The sequence below is a fragment of the Muntiacus reevesi genome, chromosome 10, assembly GCF_963930625.1.
Source record: "Muntiacus reevesi chromosome 10, mMunRee1.1, whole genome shotgun sequence".
In the NCBI taxonomy this organism is placed as follows: Eukaryota; Metazoa; Chordata; class Mammalia; order Artiodactyla; family Cervidae; genus Muntiacus; species Muntiacus reevesi.
Window position 1 is genome coordinate 13822531 of NC_089258.1, and position 21305 is coordinate 13843835.

The following is a 21305-nucleotide window of genomic DNA, read 5'->3' on the forward strand; positions in this document are numbered from 1 at the left end:
AGAGGGGAACAGCCCTAGGTGAAGGTCAGAGCCATTTTGAGCCTCATGTCACTATACCTTGCTGAGGCTTCAGCTCTTGTCAACTCTGAAAGAAGGAAGTTGGAATTAACTTTCCCTCCAAGTGTCTTCCTTTCCTCTCCAGCAATCTGTTGAACTGTCCTCAGACTGAAAACTTGCTCTTAATTTGGAGTGATATCAGGAAAGTTTTCATATGTTTCGTCCTGAGTGGTGTTTTACAAATGTACACAATCCAAAAAAAAAGTTTGTGCCTTTCTTTTCTCTTCCACTGGAAAATTGCCAAAATCTTTCAGATTATTGGGAGAAATTAAGTAATAGTCAGTCTGCCAGAATATTTATGCTGGTTGATCATTGAAGGATAGGCATTTGCTTCTATTAATAATTAAAATCAAGTATTCACAGGTATTAACCTGTTTGACCCTCAGGAGATGAAAACAATTTTGGTAGGGTTGTTAATGTCTTAAAATTCCTGCATATCAATAAAAACTGCAGTGAGTTTTACCTTGGACCATGGCAACTATTTCTAGGATACATTTTGAGACATAAATACTGGTTCATTGTCCAAATATATGTTCATTGTCCAACTGATCTTGGGAAAAATCATCCAGTGAGTTCTCAGTTGCTTTTTGAAGGAGGGAAAAATACTGGGGCAAATGCTCCAGAAGGCACACCTCATTGTTGTGCTGCTTTTATAGTTAAACCATTAAGAGTATTTGCCACTTTAAAAATAAAAACAGAGCCAGTAATGAAATATTTATGAGAAATTGCTACAGTGATTGCTACATAGTTTCTAGCGGAATGTTGCCATGTTTCTTATATTGAGAAAATAGAACCTATTCAGTGTTGAGGTAAAACAAGAAATGATCAAACCCAGATGCTTTCCTAAAATTATATTTTCAGTGCATTTATATGTCTGTTTCAAACTGTGCTACATGCTAAAAATATTTTCCTTTGTAGGCCGAGGGAAATTTCAAACCACGTCGAGGGCATCATAGATCAGATGGTTTTTCTTAAAAGCGTTAAGGGCATCCTGGTTGTTATTAGCCCTAGCTTTATAAGATGACATTATTTATGCCGCAAAGAGTCACCATTCAATTCTTAATTTCAGCAACTTTATTGGCATGAAAATGCATGGGAGGTAGTTCAGAATCAAGGCATCAGAATGGGGGACAGAGACTTCAGGGCAGCAAGTGACAATGAGGCCAGCCTGGAGAGCGTCCCTTCAACCCTGCTGCCCACTGCCCTGCCGAGAAGTCGCTCCCCAGGTCCAGGGCTCTTTCCGCCTCTGTTCCGGGGACTCCATCTCCTCTTGCCTCTCTGCTCGCTCCCTCTCCCCTCAGCTGTGCATGCTGAAGGTTCATATCCCATGTGGCCAACCGTAGACACATTCTCTTTAAGACTCTTCTTGGTTGTATTTATTACAAAGTTGACTTCTCCTGAGTTCTTACTGGTTCTCTCCTCCCCAAACTGTATTTCTTTGTTACTGCATTGGTTTCGTGATTGAGAGATGTCTTCCCGGTTTTGGCATAAATACTTTTAGTGAATTAAACTGTAAGAGGGTAAATCAAAGAATGTATAGGTTGTATAACTCCCTGGGAGAGTGAAAGTCACTTAGTCGTATCCAACTCTTTGTGACCCCATGGACTGTAGCCCGCCAGGTTCCTCTGTCCATGGAATTCTCCAGGCCAGAGTACTGAAGTGGGTAGCCATTCCCTTCTCCAGGGAATCTTCCTAACCCAGGGATCGAACCCAGGTCTCCCGCATTGCAGGCAGATTCTTTACCGTCTGAGCCCCCTGTAGAGGTGTATTTTTTATTTAATCCTTCTCCCCTCCCCCCAGAACACTGGGGTATATTATTTTATGTATTAGAATGTCCAGAATGAAAAAAGGGCTATCATCTTATTGAGTCCATGCATTTTATTGAGTACGATGCTCAGTTTCTTATACATAGTATGTACAATTGCTGTATGCTTCTAGTCATAGCTCTCTCACCGGATGTTAAACTTGTTGACATCATTATTACATGCACGTTATGGGTGAGGAAAAGGAAATCTGTCTAACTTAAAAGCCCAAGATCTTAATTATCACATTATTGTTGGTTTTAAATGTATGTCGCTGCTATTAGGATTTTAAGATGTTTTCGCATCTAGCACCTGGTCAGGCTGGTATCTTCAGAGAAGAATGTAGAAACATCAAATTGCACTTTACAGTCTTCCTATAACAACAGCAGGCTTATTGTTTTAAGTGAGGCGGGGTCAGAAACAGAATGATCTCCTGGAGAATCAGGCATACGAGAAAGAGAACTTGCTCCATCGCGTCCACCAGTCCTTTGGGAAGGGACAGGCCCTAGTTTGCGGTGGCTGAGATGGGTCCCATCTCTCAGGCTCTGTCCAGCGGTATTGTGTCTGTGTGGTGGTCGAAGGAGGCTTTTTACTAGACTGTCAGAACTCGGTTATTGTGAGATCTCTGAAAGGCTGTGTGCTGTGCTGTGCTCAGTCGCTAGTCATGTCCGATTCTTTGTGACCCCATGGACTGCAGCCCCCAGGCTCCTCTGTCCATGGGGATTCTCCAGGCAAGAATAGTGGAGTGGGTAGCCTTTCCCTCCTCCAGGGGATCTTCCCAACCCAGGGATCAAACCCAGGTCTCCCGCACTGCAGGTGGATTCTTGACTGAGCCACCACTTAGGTTCAAAATACCAGACGAGTTTTCATTTCTGAGGGGAAACAGGGAAGGAATTAGTGTTAACTGGTCTATTTGTTGACTTCACCATCTCATTACATTCTCAACACAGCTCTGCAAGGCAGATGGCATTATCTCTGTTTTATAGGGGTTGAATGCCATAGAGATGGCAGGAATGGATGCACCCACTGGAGGAGTCTAAATTCTCAACAGTGTACTTCCCGTTACACATGGCTTTGTACAGAAATACTTAGGCCACATTCACAAGCCAGCACCAAAAAATAGCAATAGCATATTTGGTTGTATATTTGCATGATCCAGTGCCCTTGAACCTGAGAGCAAGGCAGTAAAATAAGAAGTGCTCAAATAGAAGGCAATGCTAAAATAGATCATAGTATTTAAACTGCAAACTGGAAAAAAAAAAAAAAAACTATAAATTGAAATCCATTATAAAAACAATCAAATGACCACAAGATTGTTAGGTTTAAGAGATTCTAACATACCCAATATTAATATGAATATAAATGAGCTGGGTGGATTTTTAAATTCTGTGTATTAGGAGATGTTTATGATGAGTCTTAATAAAGCTCCAATGTTCTTTGTGGTTCTTTTCCATCTCATACTACTGGGCACAAAAGCTGTGTTGTGTGCAGAATAGCTGGGTTTATCCCTACTAGAAAGAATTTATGTTTGGTATCTAAAGAACAATGCGAGTTTGCTGCTTGGCTGATCAATGCTGGATCAAGTTCACATTCCCCGGCTCCTACTCTCCCACCTACATGCAGGGGGTGGAAGCAGAGCCCAGGGAGGGAGGGCGAGAGAAAGACAGAGAGAGATGTCAGCTCGGGCTTTCCTAATATGGACACAGCTGGGCCTGTGTAGCATTAAATATTGATTTAATCCACCGCTGGAGGAAACATCCTATAAAAAGTAAAGAGATTAGCAGGCAATTAATTCTGGCCCCTCCCATTATTTTTCCGGAACATCTCTTAGATGGATCTGAATGTTTGGTGAACAAACATTGTGGAAAATAGCTTTTTCTCATGTATTATTTACATTTGGGACAGGCACCCCCACCTCCCAAATTGTGATGGATTTTACTCTCCCATGTGTGTGTGTGTGTGTGTGTGTGTGTGTGTGTGTGTGTGTTCCTACTTCTTAATAAAGGTAGGATGATTTAGGCCCATTCCTGTCATTTGCAAATTGTGACTTCATTGGGTTCCTTTGGGAGGCCAGATGATAGGCAACCCAGTCTGAGTGCCAAGATTTTTTTTTTCCTTTCTTTCTTTTTTTTTTTTTTTTCATTTTTATTAGTTAGTTGGGCAAGATTTTTAAAAATAGAAATATTGGCAAAAGAAAAACAGACATGCCAAGGGCCACAGAGTCTAAGAAGCACGGCACTCCATGCGCACACACTTACAGATACCATACCCATTCCATTTAAGGGACTAGCCAAAGGGACCTAGACATGAGTGTTTGCTTTTCAAACTAGTGAAGTATTAACATATACGTTTGTGTTTTAAATGAGTAGCTGGTATCATGGGAATTCCCTGGCCCTCCAATGGTTGGGACTTGGGACTTTGACTGCTGGAACCTGGGTTCAATCCATGGTTGAGGAGCTGTCAGATCCTGTAAGCCACGTGGCAGAGCCTAAATAAATAATAACCGATAAAGCATTTTTCCAGAATAGTTTTCCTGTAATATCAATGTAGGGTGTCTTTCCTAAACAAGGAAGTCCATTTGGTTAAAGCATGGTGCCCGAGGCTCAAGGAAGGCTACCTGGGTTTCCTCCTATTTGAAATAGCTTTTGCACACAGCAAAGGGTCTCTTCCACTGGTCTTTTCCACTATCCTCAAATCCTATGCAACAATATTCCAAATACTTACACACTTCAAGGGAATGGGTGGCAGCCATCAGCATGATCAGAACATTGTTCTGATGCGTGGGATGTGTGGGAAATATACCACCTCATATGTACAGAATTCCAGGTCAGCCCTGAAATCAGGGTCCCTGAAGATGAGGACCTATGCTGTTTTCAGTCAGGATCCAGAATCGTATTAACGAGGAACCTGGAAAAAATTAAAATGTCAAATATCCATCCATTTTTGCCTTTCTTTGGGGTACTGTTGAGATCTTCTACTTCTTTTTAATTCTTGTGTGTACTCTGTGTGTGTGTGTGCACACACGCATATACTTAACTAATCTTGCCCTGAAGTTTACCCCTAAGAGTAAGCCACAAGAAACGCTACCCTGGGTCAGCCAGACAGCCCATCCTGTCCACCTATGTGTTTGCCATCTGCCCAAAGGGACTTGTTGTAATAGAACACAATAGATGGCTATCCTCTGTGGCATTGACCTTGAAATTTAGACGTCTCCCAAACACCTGGAATTTCTTCATGGTAACTTATTAGAGATGGGTCATCATTAAAATGATCCAAACCAGTGGTTCTCAACATAGGTTACACATTGGAATCCCGGTGAGGGAGGGGGGCTTGTGTGCCGGGGGGCCCACTTTCACAGTGGTCTGGAGTGCCTCCTGGGCATTAGGCTTTGTAAACTGTCCTGGTGATTCTAATGAGCAGTCAGGAGTTGGTAAACATTGATCTGATACCACCCCTACATAATTTTATATTTCACCTGTGAAACTCTTTAAGATTATTGTGTGCAAGAATGTCCAGTTTAGTTCAGTTCAGTTGCTCAGTCGTGTCCGACTCTTTGCGACCCTATGGACTACAGCATGCCAGGCCTCCCTGTCCATCACCAACTGCCGGAGTTTACTCAAACTCATGTCCATTGAGTCGGCAGTGCCATCCAACCATCTCATCCTCTGTTGTCCCCTTCTCCTCCCACCTTCAATCTTTCCCAGCATCAGGGTCTTTGCAAATGAGTCAGCTCTTTGAATCAGGTGGCCAAAGTATTGGAGTTTCAGCTTCAGCATCCAATGAACACTCAGGACTGATTTCCTTTAGGATGGACTGAGTGGGTCTCCTTGCAGTCCAAGGAACTCTCAATCAAGAGTCTTCTCCAACACCACAGTTCAAAAACATCAATTCTTCGGTACTCAGCTTTCTTTATAGTCCAACTGTCACATCCATACATGACTACTGGAAAAACCATAGCCTTGACTAGACGAACCTTTGTTGGCAAAGTAATGTTTTTGCTTTTTAATATGCTGTCTAGGTTGGTCATAACTTTCCTTCCAAGGAGTAAGCATCTTTTAATTTCATGGCTATAATCACCATGTGCAGTGATCTGGGAGCCCAAAAAAATAAAGTCTGCTACTATTTCCACTGTTTCCCCATCTATTTGCCATGAAGTGATGGGACTGGGTGCCATGATCTTAGTTTTCTGAATGTTGAGCTTTAAGCCAACTTTTTCACTCTCCTCTTTCACTTTCATCAAGAGGCTCTTTAGTTCTTCACTTTCTGCCATTAGGGTGGTGTCATCTGCATATCTGAGGTTATTGATATTTCTCCTGGCAATCTTGATTCCAGCTTGTGCTTCATCCAGCCCAGCGTTTCTCATGATGTACTCTGCATATAAGTTAAATAAGCAGGGTGACAATATACAGCCTTGACATACTCCTTTTCCTATTTGTAACCAATCTGTTGTTCCATGTCCAGTTCTGTTGCTTCTTGACTTGCATATGTATTTCTCAGGAAGCAGGTCAGGTGGTCTGGTATTCCCATCTCTTGAAGAGTTGTCCACAGTTTATTGTGATCCTCACAGCCATGAATGTTAAGCACCCATAAAGAATTGCAGTCATACATGTATACTGAGGACAATATACTAATATCTGTTTTCTATAATGTCTGTTCTAAGAGACCTTTATGGAATAGGATTATATTTTACAGGCTGTGTTTTAATCTATATGTTTTATTTGTGGTTTATTCTCTAATAAGCAGATCTCTTCCCTTGTGGCTCAGCTGATAAAGAATCTGCCTGCAATGTGGGAGACCTGAGTTCGATCCCTGGGTTGGGAAAATCCCGGGGAGAGAAGGCATGGCAAACCCACTCCAGTATTTTTGCCTGGAGAATCCCCATGGACAGAGGAACCTGGAGGGCTGCAGTCCATAGGGTTGCAAAGAGTCAGACACAACTGAGCGACTAAGCACACATACAGAAGCACATATCTTAAAGTCAGGCAAGATGTTCCCTGAGGTCTCCTGCTGGCATAGAAAGAACACTACATTTCCATGCAGGAGATCTAAGGCCACACAATGTGAGATACTAAAGGCATTACACTTCCTGAAGACTCATTCTCTTCATCCTGAAGATGGGACGGTGTGAGAAACAAACAGAACAGTCTCTATGTGGAAGCGCTTTGCAAACTTAATCCTGTACAAAATTGACCGCTCTGGTTCTTTGCACCCCATCTGAGGTTCCGTGGTCTCTGGTACATGTAATACTTCGGCACTTTTTTTTGTCTTCAGGTCACTTTCCCCCAGCTTTTAGTGATGTTGTGTTGCTTCTTACTTCCAGTAGTCTAGACTTTGATAAGTAACAACTGCCTCCTCTGGTAAGCACATTGCATGTCATTTGATCTTCTCAACTCTATGAGAAAGAGGCTTAAAGAGGTCATACAGCTAAAATGTGGCAGAGTCTGGATTCAAACCCAGACAGGCTGTCTGGGCGCTTATACCGTGTCGCCTTACTGCCTGGTCATACTAGTCTCCTGAGAACGGGGTGGAGTCTTACTCATCTTTGTATTCACAAAGTCCAGTGTTATGTTTTGCAGTAGGCAAACTCCATATGTTTGTTAAATGACTAACTGGTCTATATGTTCCTCTGGTTTTGATATCAGTCAAAAGTGATAAAATACTTGGTTGGTTAACATTTTTTATATCAGTCCTCTGTGATGTTTGTATAGTATATTTATTTTTGGCTTTATTTTTTAACAGTTCTTTCCCTCAATTTTTATAAGTAGGGTTAATCATATGTCCTTATGTTCTATACTTAATTCACTGCTAAATGTTGTTAATGGAGCATAATATTAGAACCATAAAATTTTTTTCAGACCCCCCTTTCTCCCTCCAAAAAAGAAAAAGAAAGTTAAAGAAATAAAAATAACCCCCCAATATTTTATTTATTTATATTCCTTCTTGTCCAATACAGAAGTAAGCAAACTCTTGGAAAGCAAAATATAAAATGATAAAAATAAGTTAAAGTAAGAAAACTGAAGCAAGATGAAAATAATGTTAGGAAAATAATACGGGGGCCAGAACTTATATTAGCATACAATATGTATCCCCTGAAGTTCCTATTGCCTGCCTTAAAGTTGGGTCACAGAGCTTTCTAGAAGAAGGGAAAGGGATAAATTTGCACTATTCATGAGCTAAGCCAAACCAGTTGCCTAAGTCCAACTATTCCTGTTGTTGATACTACGGAGAAATTTTTCCTGTGGGTCCTCACAGAAAATTACCATTTAATGTAATAAACAACCCTCTAAAATCATCCTTACAATAAACACTGTGATGGATTTTATGGGGTTTTTTTTTATAGTGCACCTCAATAAAGGTTGATGGCTTCTTCTCAGAACACAGTGCAGTAAGAGGAATTGTGTTCACACAGCACCAGGATGATGCATCCCATGCCAACAGTGTGGTGGTCTGCCTTCACCTAAGAAAATCTCAGACCATCCTGGGTCAGAGTTTGGGTTTCAGCCAACTCTGTGAACCTCCTGACCATTGGTTTGGGAGGGGGCTGTGCACCGTGGTATATTTTTCTTTGGGGAGCCAATAGTTGATAGCTAATGCTTCATTTAGAGAGCACCAAGAAATGGAAGAACTGAGTATGCTTCCTCAGACAAGCTTGTAGAAGCTTCTGAGCAACAGTGAATTCAGGAATATGGTTACTAAGAGGAAGAGATTCTGTTAGCCAGGTTACTGCAAAGCACTTTTGGGATATCTTTCCTTTTTTGAAAACTATGCTTTATAAGGACTTCCACTGAGAAGTTCATTTGGCAGTCCTCTTCAGAAAGAAATTAGGCATTCGTTCTAACACAGGGACAAAACAGGCAATAATACAAACTATAATTTTTCTAAAGTCAAGCAGTCAAATTAAAAAAAAAGGTATCATAAAGGAATGTTACATTTTAAAATGACAGAGCAAAATTTAAAGACATAAACATTGGATAATTTAGCCCCTAATCCTTGCTTGTCATTATTTGCAACTTAAACTAACCTTGATTTCATTTCCAGATATGTGTAGTCGCTTACCTTTTAATTTACCCTGAGTATATGTTGACCTGTAGGGTCCTTCTGTAGCCAGCAAAAGCTTCTGGACCTTTCTCCCTTGTTTGGTCCTAAAAGGCCCTTTGATTTCTAGGGGATGGGAGTGTAGTGCAGTGCCCATGGGAGTGTGATCTGCAGTCTGGAGCTATTTGGTTTAATTAAAGGGCTCCCCTGGTTTGCCCTCTCCGCCTTCTGCTTGCCTAGGAGGGCATGCTGCTCCTCATTCGTCTGGACTGCACCTCACAAGGCAGAAGCACATGTCCATATAACGACATGAAACGTTATCACTGTCATTTTCCATTGAAAGGAATCATTTCCTCTCAACTAAAAAAAAGGAGAAAACAAAAAAAGGGTTTCCTTCCGAAAGTAATCCCCAGCCGCTAGGTTAACTAATGCTTTTATTTTAAAGCAATGGCATTTTTCTCAGCTTCTGAAATTGTCTTCAACTATTATAAACTGCTTTGACAAGAGAGTTTCAGAAAACAAGTTTTTTCAAAACTTACATCTCTACTAGACAAATAATCTTTAAAAATGTAATTCAAACAGAAAATGTTCATTTTTAAAAGATAGCTTTAAAGTACTTTCACCACATTTTCAAAGATAATTTTTAGAGCATTCATTCTCAACTCTAAGAATTTAAATTTTTAAAAAATAGTCTTCAAGTTTCTCCACATCCTACCTTCCCTAGGACCTGCTCATGAAGCAAGGTAGGTTTAGGTGGACAAAAGAAGAAATGTGTTGAGGTTATATTAAATATGATCAAAAAGAATTAATATTTTTCCACTATCATGAAATATGTTAATATTTCATTCAAGATTAAATTCAGTTCCTACCTCCATTTTGGGATACAACTTTAGTGATTAATATATGAGGGAATTCAAAACTTTTATTTCCCATTTGTATTTTTTTTAAAGTATCATTTTAGAAATACCCTGGCAATGTAATTGATGTCCCATGGTATCTCCTTTTTAAAAATGCACGATTCTGTGCTCTTTACAAAATAAGATATTTTAGTAAAGAAACAAAAAGGACTTAACTAGAAAGATCTTCATCTTAAGATTCTCCCCCATGAAATTTCATATGCCATTTATTCAGTCGTTTATTCCTACACTGGACATTGAAATCCAATCAGGGAAACAGATGTTTGATAAATTACTAAAAATTGTTATAGTAGAACTGTAGTAGAACTTCCTTGATAGCTCAGTCGGTAAAGAATTCGCCTGCAATTGGGAGACCTGGGTTTGATCCCTGGGTTGGGAAGATCCCCTGGAGGAGGGAAAGGCTACCTACTCCAGTATTCTGGCTTGGAGAATTTCCATTCACTTAATACATTTATTGAGCATTTTTCTACTATGTGCCAGGCAGTATTTTTAGTGACTAGATAAAGATCAGTAATAGAAGAGACAGATTTCTTTCTTCCTGGACATTGAAATCCAATCAGGGAAACAGACATTCAGTAAATTAATAAAAATTGTTATAATAGAACTGTACAGTACAGGAGTGAATTCTAATGTAAACTATAGTAGTGTTAGTCGTTCAGTCATGTCCGACTCTTTGTGACCCCGTGAACTGTAGCCCGCCAGGCTCCTCTGTCTATGGGATTCTCCAGGCAAGACTACTGGAGTGGATTGCCATTCCTTAGACTTTACTTAATAATGTATCAAATATTGGTTCATTAACTGTAACAAATTCTCTCACTGATGTAAGATAGTAACAATAAAAGAAATTGTGAGTTATGTTTGCATACAGGAACTTTGTGACATCTGCACAAATCTTTGTGATTTTCCTAAAAAATAAAGCCTCTTAATAAAAAAATTTAAATATCCATAAAAGATAATTACTTTAAAGGAAATAAATAGGATCTATTAGAAAAATAGCAGGATGACATAATTTGGATTGGGGAGTAAGGAAAGACCTTTCTGGAGAAGTGTTGCTTAAGCCTAGAACTGGAGAATAAGTAGAAGCCAGCCAGGCAAAGAAGATACCATTTGAACTACCTTTGTAAGTATCATTCTGGTTTCTTTGCTGAGGATGGATTGGGTTTGGGGGGCAAGAGGACAAAGAAGGAGTCAAGCGAGTAGGCACTTAGAATGCATCACAGGTGTTGCTACCCACTCAAAGTCCTAGGAGAGCAGAGTAACAGTGGGATGTTTGTTTTTGCTCAGCTTGTGCAAGAAACTGTTAGGTTCTCTGTGAACTGGGTGCTAGGAAGTTTAAAGGAGACTGTCAATGGCAGCAAGCGGGTGTTCCCAGGTCTCAGTTCCTAAGATCTTTCCAGTGGCTCCGTGGGATTTTTAGAATGAGGAATGATCGTGTGCGTGTGTGTATTTGAGACCACAACCAGCTGAAAATTATAAGGGGAGAAGGTTTTTAAGTACTAACTACCCAGCTGTAACAGCAAATTTTTATAGAAGTATGTATGAGGTTTAATTTGCAATAGTTACCTTTCTTCCTGCTGCTGAATTGTTGGAATTTACTTTGGCTTTGTTTCTTCTAAGACTGCATATTTTTTAATTGTTGCTAAATCAACCAAGAGGACACTTAAGAAAGGTTCATTTAGACATGGCACTGTACATCAATATTGAACTGCTTGTATCAGGGTTTTTAGGGACAGTGAATTCCCAAGGAAAAAACTTCTACTGGGTAGAGGGAAATGTCGGTCGGTGATAGATTTCTATTGATTCTGAAACTGTTTTTAGTAGCATGAAAGCTTACATAGTTCAAAGTTTTATTTCCATTTAAAATTAAGCAGCTCTACAATTACATAATCCACTTTATCATTTGTAATTTTTACCTGCCTATGTATGTGCATTTGAGACTTGCAAGCTGTTATTTTTATGCATTTCTTTTACAGTACAAAAATTGTATGTGATGGTTGTACATCATGTATAAAAAGATTCGATAACACTTTGAAAAATCTTTAGCAAATGAGCATGCATTTCATAGCACTTAGCCAATAATGGTTAATATATCGATTTAACGCTCTATAGGCTTTTCTTTTTTAATTCCGGGAAACAAAAACACAAGTCAAGAATCTCCCATTTGAGCAGAACTGTTGTTTGTTTTAGGAAACAGAAATGCATCATCAATGTAATTTTAAGTAGTTCAGTTATGAATATGGGATGAAGGGATAAAATGAAGTTTTCTACTCTGATGTCTCCATTAAGTAGCTCCCCTTTGTGTAAAATACTCCATGGCAAAGTTGCTTCTATTTAAAGTAGTGAGTCTGATCTTGGCTTTGATCTAAAGCTTTTGATCTTGAAAGAAGGATGGCGTAGCAATAAAGAGAGGGCAAGAGAGATTTTCTTTAGAGAAATGCGATAAAGTTAAAGGAATGGCCAAGATCAGCAAACGCGGGTGCGACCCGACTGTCCTCCCCAAGCACTGAATCCCCCAGGCTGGCTCAGCTGCTGAGGATGGAAAGAAAGCCTTTTGGGGGGTCGGCGGAAAAAAATGAGGGTATCGTACACTTTTATAAACCAAGTGGAAACTTCACCCCTATTTTTGAAAAGGTATTGTCCCCTTCTTAAATTCTACTAGTCGCTTTGTGGGGGAGGGGGGGAGTCCAAAGGCCGGGCGAGAGCACCGCCGGCCGCGCTCAACGCGAGCGCATTAGCTCCCGCGACGCGCGGGCAGAGCTCGGAGTTTGCCTTTCACGCGCTCGCGGCTTCTCCCCCAGGAGGTCACCTGCCTCCTCCCCGGAGTCCGGAGGGGGCACTGAAAAACGTCAACTTAATGGCGTCTAGTTCATTCCCAGAGGAAACTCCATTAGGAAAGTTCCTCTCCCTCCGCGAAGGCCATCTGAACCCTTGGGTTTCTGACCCGCAGAGCGAGTTCAGGCTGCCCGCGGCGGTGAGGGCGCTTCTCCTGCTAAGCCCCTTTCGCCGGCCGGCGGGTAGCACTTCTGCTCCCACCGCGGCGGAGAAGCCTTTTCGCGGGTACCCCAGGTCCCGCATGGGTGGGGACTGGAAAGGTAAGCGCGCGCGCCGGGGTCGGCCAGCGCCAGCGAGGGCGCGGGCCCGCGCGCGGAGAAGAAAGATGTTTGCGAAGAGAACAATAAAATAGCCGGCGCGCCGGCGGGGGTGGGGGCGGAGGCGACCTGCGGGGAGGGTGGCGCGGCCGCCTATACCTTTAAGGCAGGCCCCGCCCCCGCCCAGCGCCCGCCCGCCGCCCGCGCCGCCGCCCGGGCCCCGCGCCGCCCGCCGCCCGCCCTGCGCCTTAGGTGTTGCGGGCCTCTAGCGCCCGCCGCTTTCCGCCGGGCCGGCGGGGCGGACGGCTCTGAGCGCGGGCTCCGCCGCCCGGCTCTCACCCTCAGCTACTGCGGGCGAGGTAGGGGGTCAGCGCGCCGAGTTGGCGGGGCGCGGGGGAGGGGGGCTGGGGCGGCTCCCGAGATAAACTTGACTCTGTCCCCTTCCCCCGCAGCCGCTGCAGAGGGAGCGCCAGGCCCGGGCGGAGTGCGGGCTCGCGCAGCAAGTGAGCGCCGAGGTGAGTGCGGGCGACGCGGTCCACGCGCTCCCTTCCCTGCCTCCCCGGGCCGTGGGTCCCGCGCTGCATCTCTGGCGCGGAGCCCGGGATCGGCGGCGGCGGCGGCGCGCGACCACGGTGGGTAAGATGGCCCTCGTCAGGGGGTTCTTGCGCGCACCGGTGCGGGGGCGGCCGGGCGGGCTAGTGACGGAGGGAGCGGCCGGGGCGAAGGTCACGGCCTCGGCTCGCCGCAGACCCGAGGGCCCGCAGCGTTGAGGCGGCCTCTGGATGCCCTAAAGGTGCCGGTGGCTCCCCCAGGTGAAGCCGAGGAAGGCTGCGCCGTGAGGCCGTCGATCGTTTCTTCTCTCACGCTGAGGGGCGGCCCTGGGGACTTGTCGTCCTATGTTTAAAAATGCCCTGTGGTTTTTGAACTTCAGGTCGCGAAATGGGTCCGAGTAAACAGGAGACCCCGAAAACGGAAACGAAAGGACAGAGAAGAAGTGTTTCAGAAGGTAGGGGTCCCCGAAAGAGAGCGCTGGATGGAGTTCTTGATCAGTCTCCCCATCTGCCGTCGGAATACTTGGTCACAACCATAGGGTAGCATCTTTTTTTTTTTTTTTTTTTAAGTTTTAATTAAATTTGCAGTAAACCTTAGATTTACCTAGGTATAGTTCTGTAGAAATACTGATTGATAATCCTAGTGATTATCAACGTACTTTGTTCTCAGGAAGTGAAAACGATCCAGGATGCAGATTTCTTTCATGCTCTTTAAATAGAGCGTCAGGACAAAAAGCCAGTTCCATTACATTATTACATTAGACCAGTAACATTTATTATGGCATACGGTATTATATTATTATGACATAATATCTCTAAAAACCAGGGAGTGCTGTGAATAAATGACCCACAGTATAAGGTTTCTCTGTTTGATCCTGGGAGAGACCACTCACACTCATTAATTTAGACTATAGAGTACTCTTCAAAAATGGAGACAGAAGATGAAAGAAGTGTATTATTTTTGAAACAGTGGAAGGATTTTGTTTACTTAAAGCAAATGAGAAATTTGTTTTTCTATATTTAGAATTTCAGTATGCTACTTTGCAGAAGTTTGGACTACCTGTTTTGTCCTGAAATTGTATTAAGTTAAAACTTGATTTGTCATTGTAGTTAATATTATGAAATAAGGTAAGTAGTCTGTTATTTCCTGAGTGCTTTTGTTGAAAACTCTTAAAAGTGAATGTTTTTACAAACATTGCAGCAGGTAGGATTTTTGTTGCTTTTGCTTTAATTATTTTACTGTTTTTTGATTCTTGAAAGCACCAAGGGATTAAAATAGCAGTGTGTTGTTTTTCTGCTGCTAGAATGTATGATGAATCATTTCTGACTCTGAAGCCAAATTCTTGCTGATAGCATTGCTGCCAACTTCTGTGATGTGTTGCCTTAGTATGGGCATTGCAGCGTCCGAGAATGTGCACAAAGCAGATCATAATGAAGGTGATACCAAAGTTTCAGAGTGCATTTAAGGATACTGAGGGCAGCTTCTGCGAGAATTACAAAAAGAACTGGCCTAGGAGTGTGGTCATTTGTAAGGAGACATTCAGTGTGTGAAAAGCCCTTCCCTTTTTAAACAAAGAGTCATACATGTCACTTCAGTTAAACAGTAATAGAAAAAGTGGTCGTTTTGAACTGGCTTGAGTTTTCTGACTGTACCTTAGCATGCTATGGTAGGTTGTGTTGGTTTAACTTTTCATGGTCTAGGTGTTTTTAAAAATGTTTGTGAGGTGATGGATGAATGAGATCATAAAATGTCCAAAGAAGGAAAAAGAACTACAAATTGGCTCATTTAGTGGTTAAAAAAATATTTTTTAGCTATTATTTTTTTAAACCCAAAGTAAAATTATCCAAGCACACAATGTTTCTTGCATAAAAGGAGGGGAAGCCCTTTGTGGATTACCAGGTACCATCACTACCGAAATCTGAATTTGAAGTAACCATATCTGTGACCTGACCACTGTCCTCTGAGTATGAGAAGGCTAGGGACTGAGGAGTTTGCCTTCCAAGAAAATTGGAGTTCTTCACTGAGCATTTCTCCTTGAGAGAGGCTATTGTGTTGGAGCTTATGGGGAGGACATGCTTCTGACTTTTCTTAGAAATTGTGGGCAGTAGTTTTGAGGAGGACATGAAAATGAAGTGGGTTGAGACTGTCATGCCGAGCTTCCTTTCAAGGAATGAAGCTTAAAACTGACTAGCTTTGAGAGTGGAGGTAGGGGAAAGGGGGCCAGGAGGGGGGGAAGTTTAAGAATTGTGCAAGAGAGTATTAATTATCAATGTCTCCAGTTTTTCCTTCTGGTTATGCACAGCGACTCAGCCCTTTGCTCACTGTTTGGCCTCTGCTCTATCTTGGAGAGAGTTTGGAGCTCACTGAGGCAAAGCATGTGATATTTTCAAGGACAGGGAGAAAGGGGGTGCGATTAGCCACCAAGGGCGTTAGAACGAGTTCCGAAAGGCGCAGAAGCTGTCCAGCAGCTGGTAGCCGAGGTGTGTCCACTGATCGCCTGAGTGTCTATTCCAAAATACAGATCAAATTCTGTGGTATTGAATATTCAAACCTGGGTCTTATGTTAACCTTTTGCTGGAATTTGAACTTGTTATTCATTGGAATCTAGGTGGTTAATTTAGCATGGAGTTGAACTATGTTTTAAAAATGTTCACCATGCCACAGGTAGAAGCAATATTAGTCAATTTTTTTCATGCATTTACTGTTTTTCCATAACAGTAGAATTTTTCTCCTTTTATTTATTTTATGTGACCATAAAATAAGAGAGTTTTAGTTGTTTCTATAGGTTGGACATTTAAAATCTAGCTATCGCTTTTATTTGCCTACTTTGTCTTGGCCCCTTTCTCTCCCTCCTGCTGCCCTTTTCCTCCATCCCCTAAGTCTCTATTTGCATCTTCAGGCCTCAGGCAGGATTCAGCCTCTGGAATGAACGTGGGGGATGACTGGTCTGTATTTAACTATGCTAGGTCATAGCATTTTTCCTCTGATTTTTACTGACTGGGGGAAAGCAGTCTTCTGACCTGCCTGAGGAAGGGAAACAAAAAGCAGTGCAAGGCCAGAGTCTTAAAAAAGGGCATTTGGCTGGAGTTAAACATTAAAGAATGTAATTTTATAGGAATAATTAATTTCCCTCCTTAAAATCTTGAAAGTGCTAAGTGGTGGGCATAAGCTGGTGTAGCTTGGAATATTAATTGAGGTTTGCAGTGAACTCAGAAGGAAAGGCAAAACAAACTTACCCTGTGCTCAACTGTGGGTTAAAATAACGAATAATGAAATAAAGTAAGCTGCTTGAGTGAGAGGTACCACTGCAGAAGTGATTTCAGATGCTCCCTTGGCCTGTCCTGCTGTGTCGCGTCCTTCCCACCCACCCACCCACCAGGTAGCTCTGCTGTCTTTCTAACAGGTTTTCACTTGTCTTTCTGAAAATGAGGTTTTTTGTCTGCATTTTCTCCTATGTTCTCTGACATTTGTTTCTGTTTTATTTTATCTTGATGTTTTAGCTCTTTTTCCACTGGTGTAACTTCATTTCTTTACATTTTTGTTTGTTTTCTTAATTTTCAGTTTAAAAACTCACCTCTCTTTTGCTTTTAGTCCTCAGGTATTTTTCTCCTTAACATTCTGATATTCTTCCTTTTTCACTATTTCAAGTTCCTTTTATTTAATTTGAATAATTTATGCAACAGAAAGGCAAGGGGACTTGAACAACTATACAAAGAACAGTTAGGATGAATGGATAAGCCTGCTCTGCAAAGGACTGGTTAAACAATGGTGATACCAACAGTGAATTGTACAGTGCATATTTTTTAAAATAATGTTAATATATTTTATTCAGTTGACTATTGGTTTTGAAAGAACACACATTTTTTCCTGCTTTTATCTTTAATTCAAAGATAAATGCCAATTATCCATTGTATTCAAAGATTGAGGACTGATATAAAGTTCTTATAAATATATACATGTAAAATAATACAATGTTTTTGATACTTCTTTTATCAGTATTTCAGGGATTAGGATATACTGTAGAATAATACTTTATGAAATCATATATTTGTAGAAAATACCTGAATGATGCTAATGATTTTTTTTTTAGAGAAGGAAAATTCCAGTTTTCATGTTTGAAGGAAGCATGCTTCCTACTTTATGCACATCTGATAACAGAGGGAACAGATTTTAAGATACTCATTTCTGGTCGTGATGTCAGAAGTATTCACTGGCATACTTTGAAAACATTGGAAATTCAACAATACTGAGCTTTGCTGTTATTATTAACAAGCACTCCTTCCTGTGGGTTTGTTTCCAAATAAGAGTCTTGGCGAGGGTGAGATTGGTCTCTGTTATGAGTAGTCAGTCATAAGAAGCGCTGGGTACAAATGGTTTCCAACTAAAGCACCCTGTAAGGTTACCTTAATTCTTTCCTGCTAGAACCTGAAAAATAATAACCCTTGAGCATAATATTGTTTAAATTTTAGTGAAATTTTCCTTGAAATATCGAGTGAAACATGAAAGTCTAGGAAGATGGTTATGAAAATGGGTTTATAATATTCAGTGGCCATTTTAGTAGGAGCCAAAAATGATAAATTCAGTTTTCTGAGTCTTTCAGAGAAAAATACTGGAACTATTTTGTTTGTAATACTAAATTCTGGACCATTTTCACTCACTTTTGTTTCACTTGTTCTTTCCACACGCTTGATTCTGAAGTCCTTGATAGACTTGATAATAATTCACAGAACATTTTTTAAATCCAACTTGGTTTAGGCATTTTGCCACTTTTATTGGTCCTTTTAAAATTTTACACATTCTAGGAGAATGTTTTTATTACAATTCTGATACTGAAATATTCAACATGATAAAGGTAGGTACAAATTTTAAACTAATAAAGTCCTTTACTGCTATTTGTCTTTTGTGACCAAGATCTGTTTTCTATTCGGTTTATGATTTCTGGAAAACAGTATTTAAGACTAATAAAAATTATCTGGTTCTTTCTTGGATCTGTAACAGCAGATGGCAATGGTGTTAGGCTTGACTCTGGAGCTCTTAGGATACAAAGCTTGGCAGAATGGTGCCAGATGAATTTAGGGAGTGCCGAACCAAAGGGTCTTCTTTTCTGTATAGGAACTACTCACATTTAGCAAAATGGTAGGCGCGGCAGCCAGTCTTAAGTAATTGAGGCAGCCTTCATGCTGAGTGGTTTCCCAGGCCTTGGTGCCCTTTCTTTTTTTCAAAAACAGCTCTTGCCCTGTGAGAATTCATAACCAGTCTACATATATATAGCTGTAATCTCTTACAATAGCTTCATTGATACTTGATCTTGGAGAAAAGCTTTAAGGATCGAATGAGTCACAGCTCTGGAGGCACCAGCCGCCCCTCCCTGACGCCCTCCCTATCAGTGAGTGCCTTTGTGTCCTGCCTTGCTCTGATTGTGCCTTTGGATGACAACTTACTTGAGTGATGGGGGAAGGCAGAATAATTTATTAAAAATAATTAAAAAGAAACCAAACAAAAGGGTAATTACAACGCTATTAATATGCAATTTGTTATATTGCTGAAATATTTGAAACTCAGTCTTTTCTGTGGGTCTCCCTTTTTTCTCTGTAAATCCCTAGAAATCCCTACATAGTTTATGAAATATTCTGTACCCAGGTCTCAGATTAGACCTAGTTTCACAGGATCTTAGTTGTTTTTCTTTTTACCCCTTGGCTGGATCAAGATAGAATTGCTGATAAAATGTGTTTTTGATAGCCTCACGAAGGAATTCTGACCTGTATAATTTTGTATCGTTACATTTTCATCTATTTCATAGATTTATCCTTTTTTTAAGACTCTGCAGTTCTTTAAAAAAAAAAAAAGTGAGAATTCCGAGTGTACTGAAATTCCTTCCCATTTTCAGCTGACATGATAGGAAAAATTTAAAGTATTGTTATCCATTTACCCTCACGCACTTATTCACATATTTTAAAAAGAACCTTTGAATGGAACTATTAATATAATAATAGCTGACACTTGTCATGTGTCAAGCATTCTTTTAAGTGCTTTACATGTATCAGTTCATGTAAATGTACCATTAAAGTAGTTCACAAAATAGCAATATGATATGAGGATGTTGTAGACTACGTCAAGCGCTTTGTGAAGGTAGATGAATTATAAACCAGTCGAATAATTGCTGTTGAAGAGAATGCTTTGGGCAAGATTTTAAAATTCTTTTTAACCCAGGCTATTGACAGTCCTAGACCACCAACATTTAAAGCTTACGTTTCAAAGTTAGGAAAATCTCAACCAGCATGTATTTTGAAAACACTTGAAAGTGTGCAGATAATTACACTGGTGTTGATTTTAGCAGATTTGATGCCAGCAGCCATCAACTCTTATATGCCGTGAGAGATGAAAGCCATTTTAATATAAAACATAAGAGTTTGGCTAGAGAAGGAAGGCGGGCAGGGAAAATTTTCATGACTTTTAGTTTTATAGGAAGCATTAGTTACATTCCTGTGACAGAATGCCTTACTTGGCAATCGTTCCTCATATTAGGCATTTTAGTGAACTGCTGTTTGTGCCTGGTATCATATGGCACTAATAAGATGCATTGTTTTAGTAGCACCTACTGGTGTCAGTGTAGTTTAGGGCCTGTCACTGTTTCCATTAATCTTCTATTTTAGGAGGTCGACGCTAGCATGTGTCTTTAAGTCTAGCCAGCATATATTTCATTTATATTTTTGGGTCTCTGCACAAAGGAAAAATGAGACTCAAGCCTTGTGTTTTCAGTGCTTAGAAAAGGACTTAATTATATACACCCCCAGCAAGTATTTGTTGAATCAACTAGATGCATCAATCTCACTAATGGTACCTTTATATAAAGTCTTACCTGGCTTCTGCATTAAGAAATTTTAATGACAGAGTTTTTCATTAAAGCACATTTGGTAGAGCTTTACTATCAGTTGTGGGTCATCTTTTTCATCTTTTCTATAAAAATCTCAAAGCCAGGAAGACGGACACTGACTCCAACTCTGCCTCCTACTTATGTGCTCCTTAAGTTTGTCACTTGAGTTTTGCTTTTATCTGAAAATCCTTGTATTTTGTCCAGTTAAGCCAATTTGTATTCATTATAAAACTAATATTCACCATTTTATGATACATTTTTTTCTTTTGTCCTTTTTTCGGTATTTAGGAAGGCTTGTGTTTTTGTTTTAATGGTTACTTTCACATGATAACAGATTTTTGCCTCTTGTTCACTTTTATTTGCTCGTGTTTTTTTGTTTGTTTGTTTGCTCATGTTTATTGATTTCTCTGCAATATTTCCTGCAATATTTAATATCTAAAATTAGATATTTACCTTTTCTCACCCCCTCCTCTTTATCTTCCATCCTGTGATTTGAAGTGTTTTATCTTTCAGTTTCCAGATAAATACCTGTAACACAGTCAACAAACTAATGTATTTTTCATGTAATTTTCCCATCCCCTTTACCCTTTGTGATAGCTGTATTATATCTACAATGTCAGAGCATGTAGCCATTACATATTATACTGTATCCTTTATAAAATCACTTAGCTTTAATTCTGCAAATAAGTCTGTTTAATGCTCATCATCTACTCTTATATTGATCTTTAGTCATTTTGGCTTTTTGAAGCTAGTTCTGTAGTGGATTTCTCAGGAAGAGCTTGGGGCAGCAGTATTTCCTGAGCTCTTGTATGTTTATAAGTTTATACTCTTTGTTCATGAAGGTCAGTTCAACTAAACATAAAATCCTTGGCTCATATTTTAAGTATCTTGAATGTGTCCCTCCATTGTCTTGCATAAAGTCTGACACTAGCCTCATTTCTTTTCATCAGAGTGCTTTTTCTCTTGGATGCCCAGATTT

General features: G+C 40.7%; 1 protein-coding gene across 10 annotated transcripts in view; it reads left to right on the forward strand.

The window, feature by feature from the left end:
* The window catches only part of AOPEP (aminopeptidase O (putative)), a 392839-nt gene that overhangs the window by 301700 nt on the left and 69834 nt on the right, over positions 1 to 21305 (forward strand). For 5 of the 10 annotated variants that reach the window (XR_010664621.1, XM_065947320.1, XM_065947318.1 and 2 more), the window contains exons 12-13: positions 13353 to 13415; positions 13832 to 13906. Coding sequence is in view for 7 of the 10 variants with exons in the window: in XM_065947320.1 (XP_065803392.1) it covers positions 13353 to 13415; positions 13832 to 13906 (138 nt within the window). In the remaining 3 variants the exon portion in view is untranslated. Of the gene's footprint in view, positions 1 to 13352; positions 13533 to 13831; positions 13907 to 21305 lie in introns of those variants that run through there. The other 5 variants (XR_010664620.1, XM_065947315.1, XM_065947317.1 and 2 more) reach the window with 2 other exon arrangements.